General features: G+C 39.6%; 1 protein-coding gene across 1 annotated transcript in view; it reads left to right on the plus strand.

The window, feature by feature from the left end:
- The first annotated feature begins 637 nt into the window (after positions 1 to 637).
- Positions 638 to 12,094, plus strand: part of ARL8B (ADP ribosylation factor like GTPase 8B) — a 49,469-nt gene continuing 38,012 nt past the window's right edge. The window contains exon 1 of the mRNA XM_003982443.5: positions 638 to 944. Within this exon, the coding sequence (XP_003982492.1) occupies positions 822 to 944 (123 nt within the window). The 5' untranslated portion in view covers positions 638 to 821. The remainder of the gene's footprint in view (positions 945 to 12,094) is intronic.

Genomic DNA, 12,094 nt, shown 5'->3' on the forward strand with positions numbered 1-12,094 from the left:
TTTTGAACAGTCAACTCGTTTCCACGGTTGAAAGTCAGAATGATGCAAAAAGATATCTAGAGAAGTCTCATTCCCATTCGTGCCTCTGGCCATCCAGTTTCTTTTACCCCATAAAAAAACATTTTTTATTGGTTTTGCAGTATTTCTTTATGCAAATACAATACGTATTTTTCTATAAGTACAGACTTTGCATTTAAAGTCTTTGAAAACATTTCCTGGACATCATGCCATATCTGTTTATAGAGAATTTCCTCATTCATTTTTATAGCTGTATAGTATTCCCTTTTAGGGCCACACTACAGTTTCTTTAATGAGGTCCCTCCTGATGTACACTTGTGGCTTCCCAACTTTTGCTACCAAAAATGTCAGAAGGGATTTTTATCCCGTGCTGAAGCCCACAGAGTCTTGAATACTTTCTGCATAGAACGAATGTAGAATGAATGATGAGTGTGAACCAACCAACATTACTGGGCGAGGGAGGTGTGGTCGAAAGGGAGCAGGGTCAGCCGCGCTGCAGGGAGGCTCCAGCCGGTGGCGCTGCAGGCAGCAGACGCGTGTGGCCGGACCGGCCACGCCGCTCTTGCCGTGGGCGCCGACGGTGGCGCGGGGACGAGCGTGGGGGGGGGGGGGGCGGAGGGTAGGGCGAGTCATATGACCCGCTCGGCTTCCTGGCTTCGGCCGCCGCCGCCCGCCCGTGTCCGCCAGTGGTGCGCCGCGGCCCCGAGGAGCCGTTGAGGGGTCCGGGCTGAGGCCCGCTCGTGTGCAGGCCGTCGCTGTTGCTGTCCGCGCCCGCGCGTCCGTTCTCGCTCCCGGCCGCCATCATGCTGGCGCTCATCTCCCGCCTGCTGGACTGGTTCCGCTCGCTCTTCTGGAAGGAGGAGATGGAGCTGACGCTGGTGGGGCTGCAGTACTCGGGCAAGACCACCTTCGTCAATGTCATCGCGGTGAGTGCCGCCGGCTCGCCCGCCCCGGGCGCCGCAGCCCGCGAGTCCGGCCCGGTGCTGGCCCGAAGCCCGTGGCCGGGGCTCCCCTCAGCGCGATGGGGCGAGTGGGACGAGGGCTGGAGGCAACAAGGCGTTCCTGTCGCCTCGGCCGGGGCCGGGGTTTGGAGTTCGCGCGTGTTGGCGCCTGAGGCGTAGCGCTGAGCTCGGCCGCCGAAGGGTTAATTCCATTTAGTCGTGTTCTACAAAGGGCTGGGTCCTCGACGCGGCCGCGGCTTGGAAAGGGTAAAATCGGCCTTGTCACATTTTTCAGGATTGGGATTTCCTTGGGGCTTGCTCTGGGTGTGTGTGTTGGGTGGGGTGGGGGGGGCACCTGAAGGCTTAACTCCGGCCTGTCCCTTCCCAGGAGGGGGGGATTTGGCGAGCTGTCAGTCCCGTGAGAACGCATGAGTAAGACTCGAGAGCGTCCCTCCAGTATCCGCTCGGGACGGAGAGCCCATCGCGAGGAAAGCAGGGGAGCGTTGTGGGCCCCTTCCCGGATTTTGTGGGCAGCTGGTTCCTTGTGACTCAGTTACTGGTTTTCAGTCGGTCCCCTTGGAGGGGGCGAGATCGAGTTCATTGCTGCCGGGCTCGTTGCGGGAGAGACTGGGGAGAAACACTTCCAGCCAGTCTGGTCCACAGTAGTTCGCAGCCTTTACTTAGCCAAGCAGTTCGGGGGCTCTGCTTTCCCAGTGGTCGGAAGAGATGGATCTGTAGTCACTTAACTTTCTTGGGAAAGGGGGAGTTGGTCTTTTGTGAGAGTGTTTCTTGTTTGAAGGGGAGGGCAGGGAAGTGACTGGGCAGGAGCATAGCTTTTTCCAGATCCAGGAAATGGGGTGTCTGGGATGGAAATTGCCCTGGGAACCTAGTGTGGTGTTGATTCAGCAGTGATTGTGTGGAAGGATGATTATTAAATTTTGCCTGGGTGGTTAGTTGGGGAAGGGATAAGAGAGATTCTCCTCAATCTTTAGAAGCCAGGAGTCGATGTGACTCACTCTTAGTTGATAGGTGCTTGTACTTGTCAGGGATGAGCTTTAGAACTATTCTAAAGAGAGATGGCAGCCGTCCTTCCGTCTTCTAGATGGTGGTTGAAATCCTTATTTAATGGACTAGTTGCCCAACTGGTTTGGTTACAGGAACGATTGAAACACAGCTCCCTTGTGGGAGAAAATAGGTAACGTGTGACTCTTAGTCCTCCAGTAATAGAGTAGCAGGAGTAAGACTTGAAAAAGATTAGCAGAGATCCAAACTTCCTTTGAAGAATGTTGCGTATAAGTATAAAGAAAATTTACCCACTTGTTTGGCTCCTTTTGTGATAAGGTTTTTTAAATTATTTATTTATTTATTTTTTGGCTTGAGATGACTATCTTTTCAACAGGTATAGTGGAGTGGAATGTGTATGTGATGACACAGTAAAAAAAAAAAAAAAAAAAACCAACTTTGGATTCAGTATCCAAAGTAGAGCTTTTGTATGATGGGGAAAAGATAAGACCTCAGTTCGCTATACATTTTCTGGTATCCCTTGAGATAAGAAAGTTTCCTTGTAAACCCTATCCTTTTGACAAAACCGAATTAATATACAGTGTAGGTGTAGGTCTATCACTACATTTAGTTGTATTTGTTGCAGAGAAGGAGTTATGCGTTGGAAGTCTGAAAAGGTTTAGTAAATCTCTGAAGAACTTCTAGAGACATAGGCATGAACATCATGCTTATTTATTTATTTATTTATTTTTATTGTAGACATTGTAGCTTAATATAATGAGCAAGAACTTTGAAGAGAAGGAGCCCCAGCTTTGCAGTCTGGCTCTGCCACTTAGCAGCCTTGTATCCTCTTTCAGTCCTTGCTTTCTCATCTTTGAAGTAGAGATAATAATGTGCTTCTTAAAGAGTTGTTCTGGGGAGTAAATGAAATGACAGATGTGACCAGCACTATGCCTGCCCAAAGAAGGGGCTAGGTAGGTGGTAGCTGTTGTTATTTGTAGCGGATACACTCCTTTAATGCAGAAACAGTGTTTTGAAAAACATTCAGAAGGGAATTAGCTGTGGTCATTTCCTTCTTTGAATCTAATTTATCCAAACCTGGGCTCCAGTAGCGGATTTATGGATTGTGGCAAATGATCACATCATGTACTCCCCCCGACCCCCCGTTTTTGTTTTGTTTGGTTTTTTTTACATTGTATTAGATTATTTTAACAACTGAGCTTCTGCAGTGCTGTTGAACTTAAAGTGAACCAGTGGTGCCACTATTTTTTTTTTTTTACATTAGACTTTTCTTTTTTCTTAACGTTTGTTTATTTTTGAGAGAGTACTAGAGTAAAAGCGGGAGAGGGGCAGAGAGAATCCGAACCAGGCTCCAGGCTCTGAGCTCAAACTCAACACACCACTGTGAGATAATGACCTGAGCTGATGTAGGACTCTTCACTGACTGACCCAGGTGCCCCTAGCCTATTCTTTTTAAATTATAATTATATGGGTAGGTTTGGTTTAGAAAAAATTCTGGACTGTAAGTGGTGGTAACCCTTAAGATGCTGACAAAAAGAGACCTTAATAAATTTCACACTTAAAAAAAAAAAAAAAAACAACTCTAACCTAACCTGTGATTATCATAGACTATATTGAGGGTGAGGAAAAGGTTAATAAATAAAGGTGATGTTGCAGACTTTTCGATAAAAACAAAGTTTCCAGAATAGTGAATTTAGCCTTGTCTTTAAAAAAATTAACTGCACTGTTCTTTGTATTTTGCATAAAATGTCTGATTTATAGACTCACAAGTACACATGGGTTGAGTGTGTCACTTTAGAAAGTTGGCCATTTATTTACTCACATTCAACAGGTAACTTAGGCATGAAAAGCTTTAGGTGAAGGCAGTTTTCTTCAGGTAAAAATCAACTTTTTGTAAACATAAAATGTGGCTCTGTCTTCTGCCTTAAAAGTTATGAAAAATTTCATAAATGTCATTTAACTTACTAGAGAGGTTTGTGTAGGGTTTGGTCCATTCTGAAATTAGGCAGTTTATTTACAGAGAGGTTCAGTCTTAAAATTTATATTCTTGTGATTTTAAAACTTCAGTGAGACTCCATTTTATCTGGTATTTTTATACAGAGACCCTTAACGTACATACTGTATTCTTTGTTTTGGACATTAAAAAAAGAAACCCCTCTAATATTTAATTTTCTCATTAGTGTTAGGGAATGAAATATTGCCCATTGCTAAGTATTCTGGCAGTTATTGCATAATAAATCATGTGTCCTATATGTGTAATTTATGTTGAGTAATCTTTATTTTTAACAGAGACTCTAACATGGGTTATAAGATAATTACTAAGAAATGTTTAGTAGGATTTACCAACGTGTTATAGGCTAAATTTTATAGACACTGTGTATTTTTGAAATGAGTAGTATAAAAATTTGTCTACATTTTTATGAAGTATTAGTGCTCCTCCCCAGGTTATTCAAGGAAAAGTTTATTAACTTCCAAGAATTAGGAAAAGGAGATATTTTGAAAGATTGTAGAAATTTGAACGTAGAATAATTTTTTTTTAGAGTTTCTAGAAACTAATTAAGTGGTCTAATTTTATTCTCATTTTATAGATGTAGCTAGAAGATCCAGAAAAATAAGTGAAATTCCTAAGGCAACAAAGCTAATTAGCAGAGATAAAATTAGAATGTAGGGCCAGTGTATTTTCTACTTTTCTTATCTGCCTCTGTAGGATCTAGCTGAGATTAGAATCCTAGAGCTGTGGATTGGGAAATCTTAATCCTTTAAATATCGTTTTTTCATGTATTTGTACATAAATACACTCTTCTTATGAATGTGGATAACACTTTATTTTATTTATTATTATTTTTTAAAGGTTTATTTTATTTTATTTGTTTTTGAGAGAGAGCACAAGCAGGGGAGGACAGAGAGAGAGAGGGGACTGAGGATCCAAAGTGGGCTCCATGCTGACAGCAGCAAGCCCGATGCCGGGGCTCAAACTCACGAGCTGCAAGATCGGGACCTGATGGTCATGGTTGGACGCTCAGCCACCTACCCACCCAGGTGCCCCAAATCTGGATAACATTTTAAATCCAAGTATCTTAAGCATGTTGATTGACATTTGAGGACTATTTGTATATATGTGTGTGTGTTTATATTTGAGGATATGGATTAGAGGAAGTAATGAGCATCTGTGTAAAGTAGGAATAGTGGAATATTGTTTGGACATTTAAATAACTGGCTAACAGGCATTGTTGGGTTATTGAGCTATGTCTGTTTTCTTTAAAAAGCAGAAATAGGGGCTCAGTTGGTTAAGCATCCTACTCTTGATTTGGCTTGGGTTATCATCTCATGGTTCTGTGCTGACAGCTGGGAGCCTGCTTGGGATTTTCTCTTTGACCCCTCCCCCCACATGCGGGCTCTCTATCAAAATAAACATTAAAAAAACAGAAATAATTCTGGGTTTGATTAGTGTTTATTATTTAGTTACTTTAGGGCAAGAATGGCAAAAACGGTTTTTAAAGAAAATACAATGTAGCTGAAGTCTAAAGGTTAGTAAATTTGAAATTTTACTGTAGAAACTAGTCTTCCAACGAGGTAGTCTTCCAATTCACGTTAGGAATTGTGGAACCCGAGGCATCCTGCCAAGGAGCTTCTCTTCTAGGCTCTTTATCTTTCACCCCTGTTGCCATTATTTCTGCCATGCAGACCTAGAATCTCAAAAGCCACATGTTCTCATGAAGAAGGTGGTGCAATAATGCATTTTAAATTATTGACAGGGGTGCCTGGGTGGCACATTGGTTAAGTGTCCAACTCTTGATCATGGCTCCGGTTATGATCTCATGGTTTGTGAGATCCAGCCCCAAATTGGGCTCTATGCTGACAGTGTGGAGCCTGCTTGAGATTCTCTCCCTCTCACTCTCTCTCTGCCCCTCCCTCAGCTTGTGTGCACTCTCTTTCTCTCTCTCAAAATAAATAAACATTCCAAAACAAAGAAAGAATTTCTAAATTGCTGACTTAGAATATATCTCACAATTTGAAGCCCTTTTTAACTTTCTCAAAGATAAAAGTGGGTGGTAAGTGAACATGGATACAAAATGCATCACAGCTATAAAAACTAGTTACTTAAATGTTGTTTTAAGAATTTTTTTCTGATTTGCAATATAATACAGGGTCATGAGTAGAAATTTGAAAAAGGAGTATAAAGTAGAAGAAACCACTTGTTATCTTCATCATCCAAGGTTAACTAACTGTCAGCGTTTCAAAATATTCCCAAAGCCCCTGGCTTTGGGCTGACATTGTGGAGCCTGCCTAAGATTCTGTCTCTCTCCCTCTCTCTCTGTCCCTCCCCTGCTCTCTCTCTCTCAAGATAAATAAAGTTAAAAGAAAAGTATTCCCTTTTTATCCTTTTTAAATGTATGCATTGAAATGCCTTTCAACTTAAAAAAAAACTTTAAACTTTTTTTTAAAAAGTTTTGAGATGATACCTAGTTTGTTTTTTTTTTAAATTATGGTGTATGCATATTTCTGTGTGTAAAACCATTTTAGTGCCTTTATAATTTATGTTATGGCATTCATGTGGCTATACCATAATATATTTGATTATTTCCTTATTATTGGACATTTGGGTAGTTTCCAGGGTTTTGCTATTGTGTATCAATTTGATCTGCATTTCCTAAGGATGGGTTCCAGAGTTACATCATGGGGTCAGAAGATAGAAACGTATTTCATGCCAAATGGACAAATTGCTGTCCAGAAAGTATGCGCTACTGACAATGTCTTATGAATAGATTTCATGTATAAAGTTGGAATTAAGCTAAGCACTTGTTCTTTGTTATTTTTAGGGAAAAACATATTTAGTTTTGTTGATAAGTAAACCAGCAGTATTTTTAAACTATTTTATTAGGTAATTGCTCTGTTTCTGTGTTTAATGTTTAAAGAAGTATCTTTATGTTTCAGCAACTGCTAAGACTGAGACTATAGAGAACATAATTCCTTTTTCAATTTTCTTTTTTATTGAACTTTGCAGGCAAGTCTTATAAATACAGCTCATCCCCTTTAGCTATCTGCATCTAATTTGTTTTCAACTTACTGGTGGATTGCATTAGGAGTTTGTATTCCAGGAATCTGGCATATTTCCACGCAGTCCTTACCTAATCTTGGCCTATTATGGTGTGATGCTGCCTTTTCTTGGTGGGCGGGAGGGTGTCTGCTAAATATTCTTTTCTAAATCAGAATCTAAGAGCGTTTGCTAAGGAGACCACTTTTTGAGGGCTATAGCATATGATTTGTGTGTGTGTGTGTGTGTGTGTGTTTTAATGGTTATTTATTTTGAGAAAGAGAGAGCAAGAGAGGAGAGAGAGAGAGAACACCTTGGAGCAGGGGAGGGGTGGAGAGAGGGGGAGAGAATCCTAGGCAGGCTTTGCACTATCAGCACAGATCCCAGCAGAGCCTGATGTGGGGCTGGATCTCACAAGCCATGAGATCATGCCCTGAGCTGAAATCATGAGCCTGAGACTTAACTGACTGAACCCCCCAGGTGCCCCTAGTATATGACTTGTTTTGAATGAATAACTTGGATATCATTTATGATTATAAAAGTTGATTCATGTCCTTTGTCGTCATATATGAAAAAAACCATAGAAAAATACTAACTTACTTGCTCAATAGGGCAAAATTAAATGACAATTTAAGTCATTTAGTTTTTCTTTTTTTTTTTTAATATAATTTATTGTCAAATTGGCTTACATACAACACCCAGTGCTCATCCCAACAAGTGCCCACCTCGGTGCCCATCACCCTTTTCCCCTCTCCCCCACCCGTCCATCAACCCTCAGGTTGTTCTCTGTATTTAAGAGTCTCTTGTGGGTTGCCTGCCTCCCTCCCTCTCTGTTTGTAACTGTTTTTCCCCCTGTCCCTTCCCCCACAGACTCGTTAAGTTTCTCAAGATTCACCTATGACTGAAAACATAGGATAGGATATCTGCCCTTCTCTGACTGACTTATTTCACTCAGACATTTAGTTTTTCTAAGATGTAGCAAACCAAAATTGGAGTCTCTAATGAAATAATGTGAGTTAATTTCTTTCTTCAAAGTCAAAACCACAAAGCTTATATTCTATTGTGCTATTTTTTTAAAGGTTACACTGTTTCTTAAATTAGACATTGGATCTTGTATTTGGATCGGATTTCATAGTTTGTCTAGTTTTATTCGCTAGAATTACGTTCTTCATATCCCGAAAGGAATTTTTTTTTGTATTAAATCTAAACTTTAGGGTTAATTTAATTTAATTATATGCTTTAGGGTTCATTTTAAAATCATCTCTAAGAATGCTGTATTTTTAAAAAAATAAAATTCTGGCAAAATAGTTTTAGGTTTCAGGTATCAGAGTAGTGACATTTCTGCTTGAAAATTGAAGCCTTTCCTTCTAAACTAGGTTGGAAAAGTAATCATTTGTTATTAAAAAAAAAAAAAAGACAAACTTGGATTATGATTGGCAAAATAATCCTAAAAGTGTCTTTTTAACCAGTTTACTTGATAACAATTACTTTAGACTTACCAAAGTAGTATTACTGAAGAATATATTTGAGCCTACATTTGTTGGCATCTGAGTGTGGTATGAATGAGTTTATTTGGAATATGTTTAAGTGGCTGCAGGAGTTAGAATGGCATAGAAGTTAATAATTGAGAGCCAGACTGTTGAGGTTCAAATCCTTATTCTTTGACTTGTGTTATTTTTGGCAAGTTATTTAACTCCTCAATGTCTGTTTCCTTAAATGTAAAATGGGAATAATAGTAGTTCTCCCTCATAGAGTCGTTATAAGTTAATATTTATAAAACATTTTGAACAGTGTTCAAAACAAAGCATATACTATGAAAGTGCTTCATAAATGTTAACCACTAGGTTATTGTATTGTGCTCTCCTTGAGGTCAGGGATTTTTGTTGCTTTTGTTCACTGATATATTCCAATTCCCTGAAACAGTGCCTGGCACTTATTAGATGCTCAAATATATTTTCAAGTAGACTTACTCACAATAAAAAATGAAGAAAAATGTCTTTATGAACCCATATTCCCATTTTCATAGTTAAGTTTGCAAACTGTAGCATAGTGTTAAGAATGTGAGTTAAGAATGCAGCTTTATGGTACTAGGTGGAGAAGTAGACTGATCCCAACAGGAAGAAAAGAGTGGCCCTTGGCAGTACTACCTGCCCTCTAGAATTGAGGTGCCGTGTACAAGTGTATGCTTGGATTGTCATTGTAAATTTGGTTAAGACCATACTATTGGCATCCATTTACATGTGTTTGCTTTGATTTTTGAACGAAGATTTATGATTAGAATGGGTTTAATCACTGTTGACAGCCATAAATTTGCAAGCCCCACCAGGCAGTAGACTGTGTGGTAGGCCATCCTCTCTTAGATGAGAAGTGGGCCCTTGAGGGTGCATGCAGCCTGTACCAGAAAGAGCTTTTGGCAGAGTTTCCTCTCTGAAGGTGACTTAAGGTCCCGTTTAGACACTGATCACTAGACCCAGTTTTTCCTGACAGCTCATTTTGTCTAGAGAACGTTTGAATGCAATATATTGACTTCATTATTTTTAAATAGTTCTTATCAGAGGAAAAACCAGGAAATGGAAGAAACCCACTTTTTTTCTCCTCCAAAATCTAGCTGTTTCACTCCCAGGTTTTAGTTTTTTTATTTAATTGTATTATTTTCTTCAGTGGCTGAATTAAAAAACTTAAAACATTTGTTTCTTAAAAATAATACACATAATCCATATTGTTTTAAAAAAAGAGGGTAGATACAGTGCACCTGGATGGCTCAGTTGGTTGAGCATCTGACTTAGCTCAGATCATGATCTCCTGGTTTGTGGGTTTGAGCCTTGTGTTGGGCTTTGGAACCTGCTTAGGATTCTCTCTTCTTCTCTCTCTGCCCCTCCCCTGCTTGTGCACATGCGCACTCTCTCTCTCAAATAAATGTTTAAAAAACTATAAAAAGAGAGTATAGATACACAAATAAAAAATTCATCTTTAATACCATTAGGACCTAATCATTATTAAACTGTATATCCTTCCAATTTTCTCCCTATCCCTTTATTTATATACATATACATATACATATATATATATATATACATACACACACACAAATAATATACTTTTTTGTTATGATATAATTAACATATAACATATTACATTCAGGTGTATAATGTAATGATTGCATATTTGTATATATTGCAAAATGGTCATCATAGTAAGTCTAGTTAACATCCATCACCATGCATAGTTAAAAATTTTTTTTTTCTTGTGATGAGAATTTTTAAGACTTTTTAGCAGCTTTCAGATATGCAGTGTAGTATTATTAACTACAGTTACTGTGCTGTACATTACATCTTATTTATTTTATAACTGGAAGATTGTACCTTTTGGCCCCTTCGCCTGTCACCTGTTTCCTCTCATCCCCCTACTCCCTGCCTCTGGCAACCACCATTTGTTCTCTGTGAGTACTCCCCCCCCCCCTTTTTTTTTTTTTTTAAAGATTCCACATAGAAGTGTCTTTCTCTTTCTGACTTCTTTCATTTAGCACAGTGCCCAGTATATGCTTTCTTGATAACAGTGACAGGATCATATTGTACATACTTAGTCATCTCATGTAGTCTATTTGATTTATCTACTTTGATGGCTAATAGGCAACTCAAGTTTAATCAGCTCAAGATGGAACTTTTGATCCCCTTCTGCCTCAATCCAGGACACCAGCATCTATCCTTTTCTAAAGAATATTGAATGAAATGGATGCTAGAGGCTTTAATTTATCTATATATTTATAGTTTCGTTGCAGGCATTGTTTTCCACTGTTCAGTGATGAAATATTTGTGCCTAAGACTTTGTTTTTGCAATTTTCTTTGGAGTGCCTGAAGATGGGCCAGTTTGACCAGTTTTAACCTTTCCATGCTCCTCTCACCCTGTCTGTAGCATGTAATTTCCCAAGTTAGGATTGATCATATCACCTCCGTCATAATTTTCACCACACATACCACCTTAAGAAGTTATCTTGGGGGCGCCTGGGTGGCTCAGTCGGCTGGGCATCTGACTTTGACTCAGGTCATGATCTCGCGGTCCGTGAGTTTGAGCCCCGCGGCGGGCTCTGTGCTGACAGCTCAGAGCCTGGAACCTGTTTCAGATTCTGTGTCTCCCTCTCTCTCTGACCTTCCCCCATTCATGCTTTGTCTCTCTCTGTCTCAAAAATGAATAAACGTTAAAAAATTTTTTTTTAAAGAAATTATCTTGTTTATTGTCTTTGTCTCTTTTATGAATGTAAGTTCTTTTATGGATGTAAATTACATAGGGATAGAGCTTTGTCCTTTTTTCAGTACTGTATTAAGTACAAAGCACTATGCCCTGCGTATAATAGGTTTTCTAAATATTGAGTGAATGTATATAAAACAAACTATTTTATGTATTCTTAAATTGTGTGCAAGGCATTATGATAGATGATTCATAAGTGTATCAGATAAGGTTGTTTTGCTGGAGTATGTGCCTCATAGTAGCCATGTATAGAACAGAAATGTTAAGTGCCTTAAGACTGGCACAAAATGCTTTGGGAATCTCTTTACCCTGACCTCACTAAGACTTCAGGGGTGTTTTAGAAAGTCGGTTTAGTGGGACCATGGTGGGAATGGCCACTGAGGGGAGCTTTGAGAGCAGAGTGGTTTTCATTTATCAATGAGTATTTGAAGAAGCAGTGTTGTAGGTAGCATAGATATAACGAGGAACAAAACAGACATTCCTTTACTTGTGCATCTTCCTGTATTATGGAGGGAAGAAAAGATGTTCAGGAAGGAACTGTGGAAGTAGCAAAGACACAACTGAAGGCAAGAAATTTTGTTGAATTAAGTGTGACTTGCATGAAGGAGAAAACAAGAGACTGGAAAAGTAGATCTGTATGCCTGGGGAGCCATTGAAGATTTTTGTTTGGGGGAATGAAGTAAGACTGTTTTCCAACGGATTAATTTAGTAGACCAGTGAAAAGGAAGTTGGTCACAAGATCATTACAAAGGTCTGATTGAGAGGTAATGGGGTGGTGGGGGGGGGGAGTTAAGGAGTAAGGAAAAGATGAGCTTTATTAGGGAAGTAGAAT

Source organism: Felis catus, chromosome A2 (genome assembly GCF_018350175.1).
Source record: "Felis catus isolate Fca126 chromosome A2, F.catus_Fca126_mat1.0, whole genome shotgun sequence".
Lineage (NCBI taxonomy): Eukaryota > Metazoa > Chordata > Mammalia > Carnivora > Felidae > Felis > Felis catus.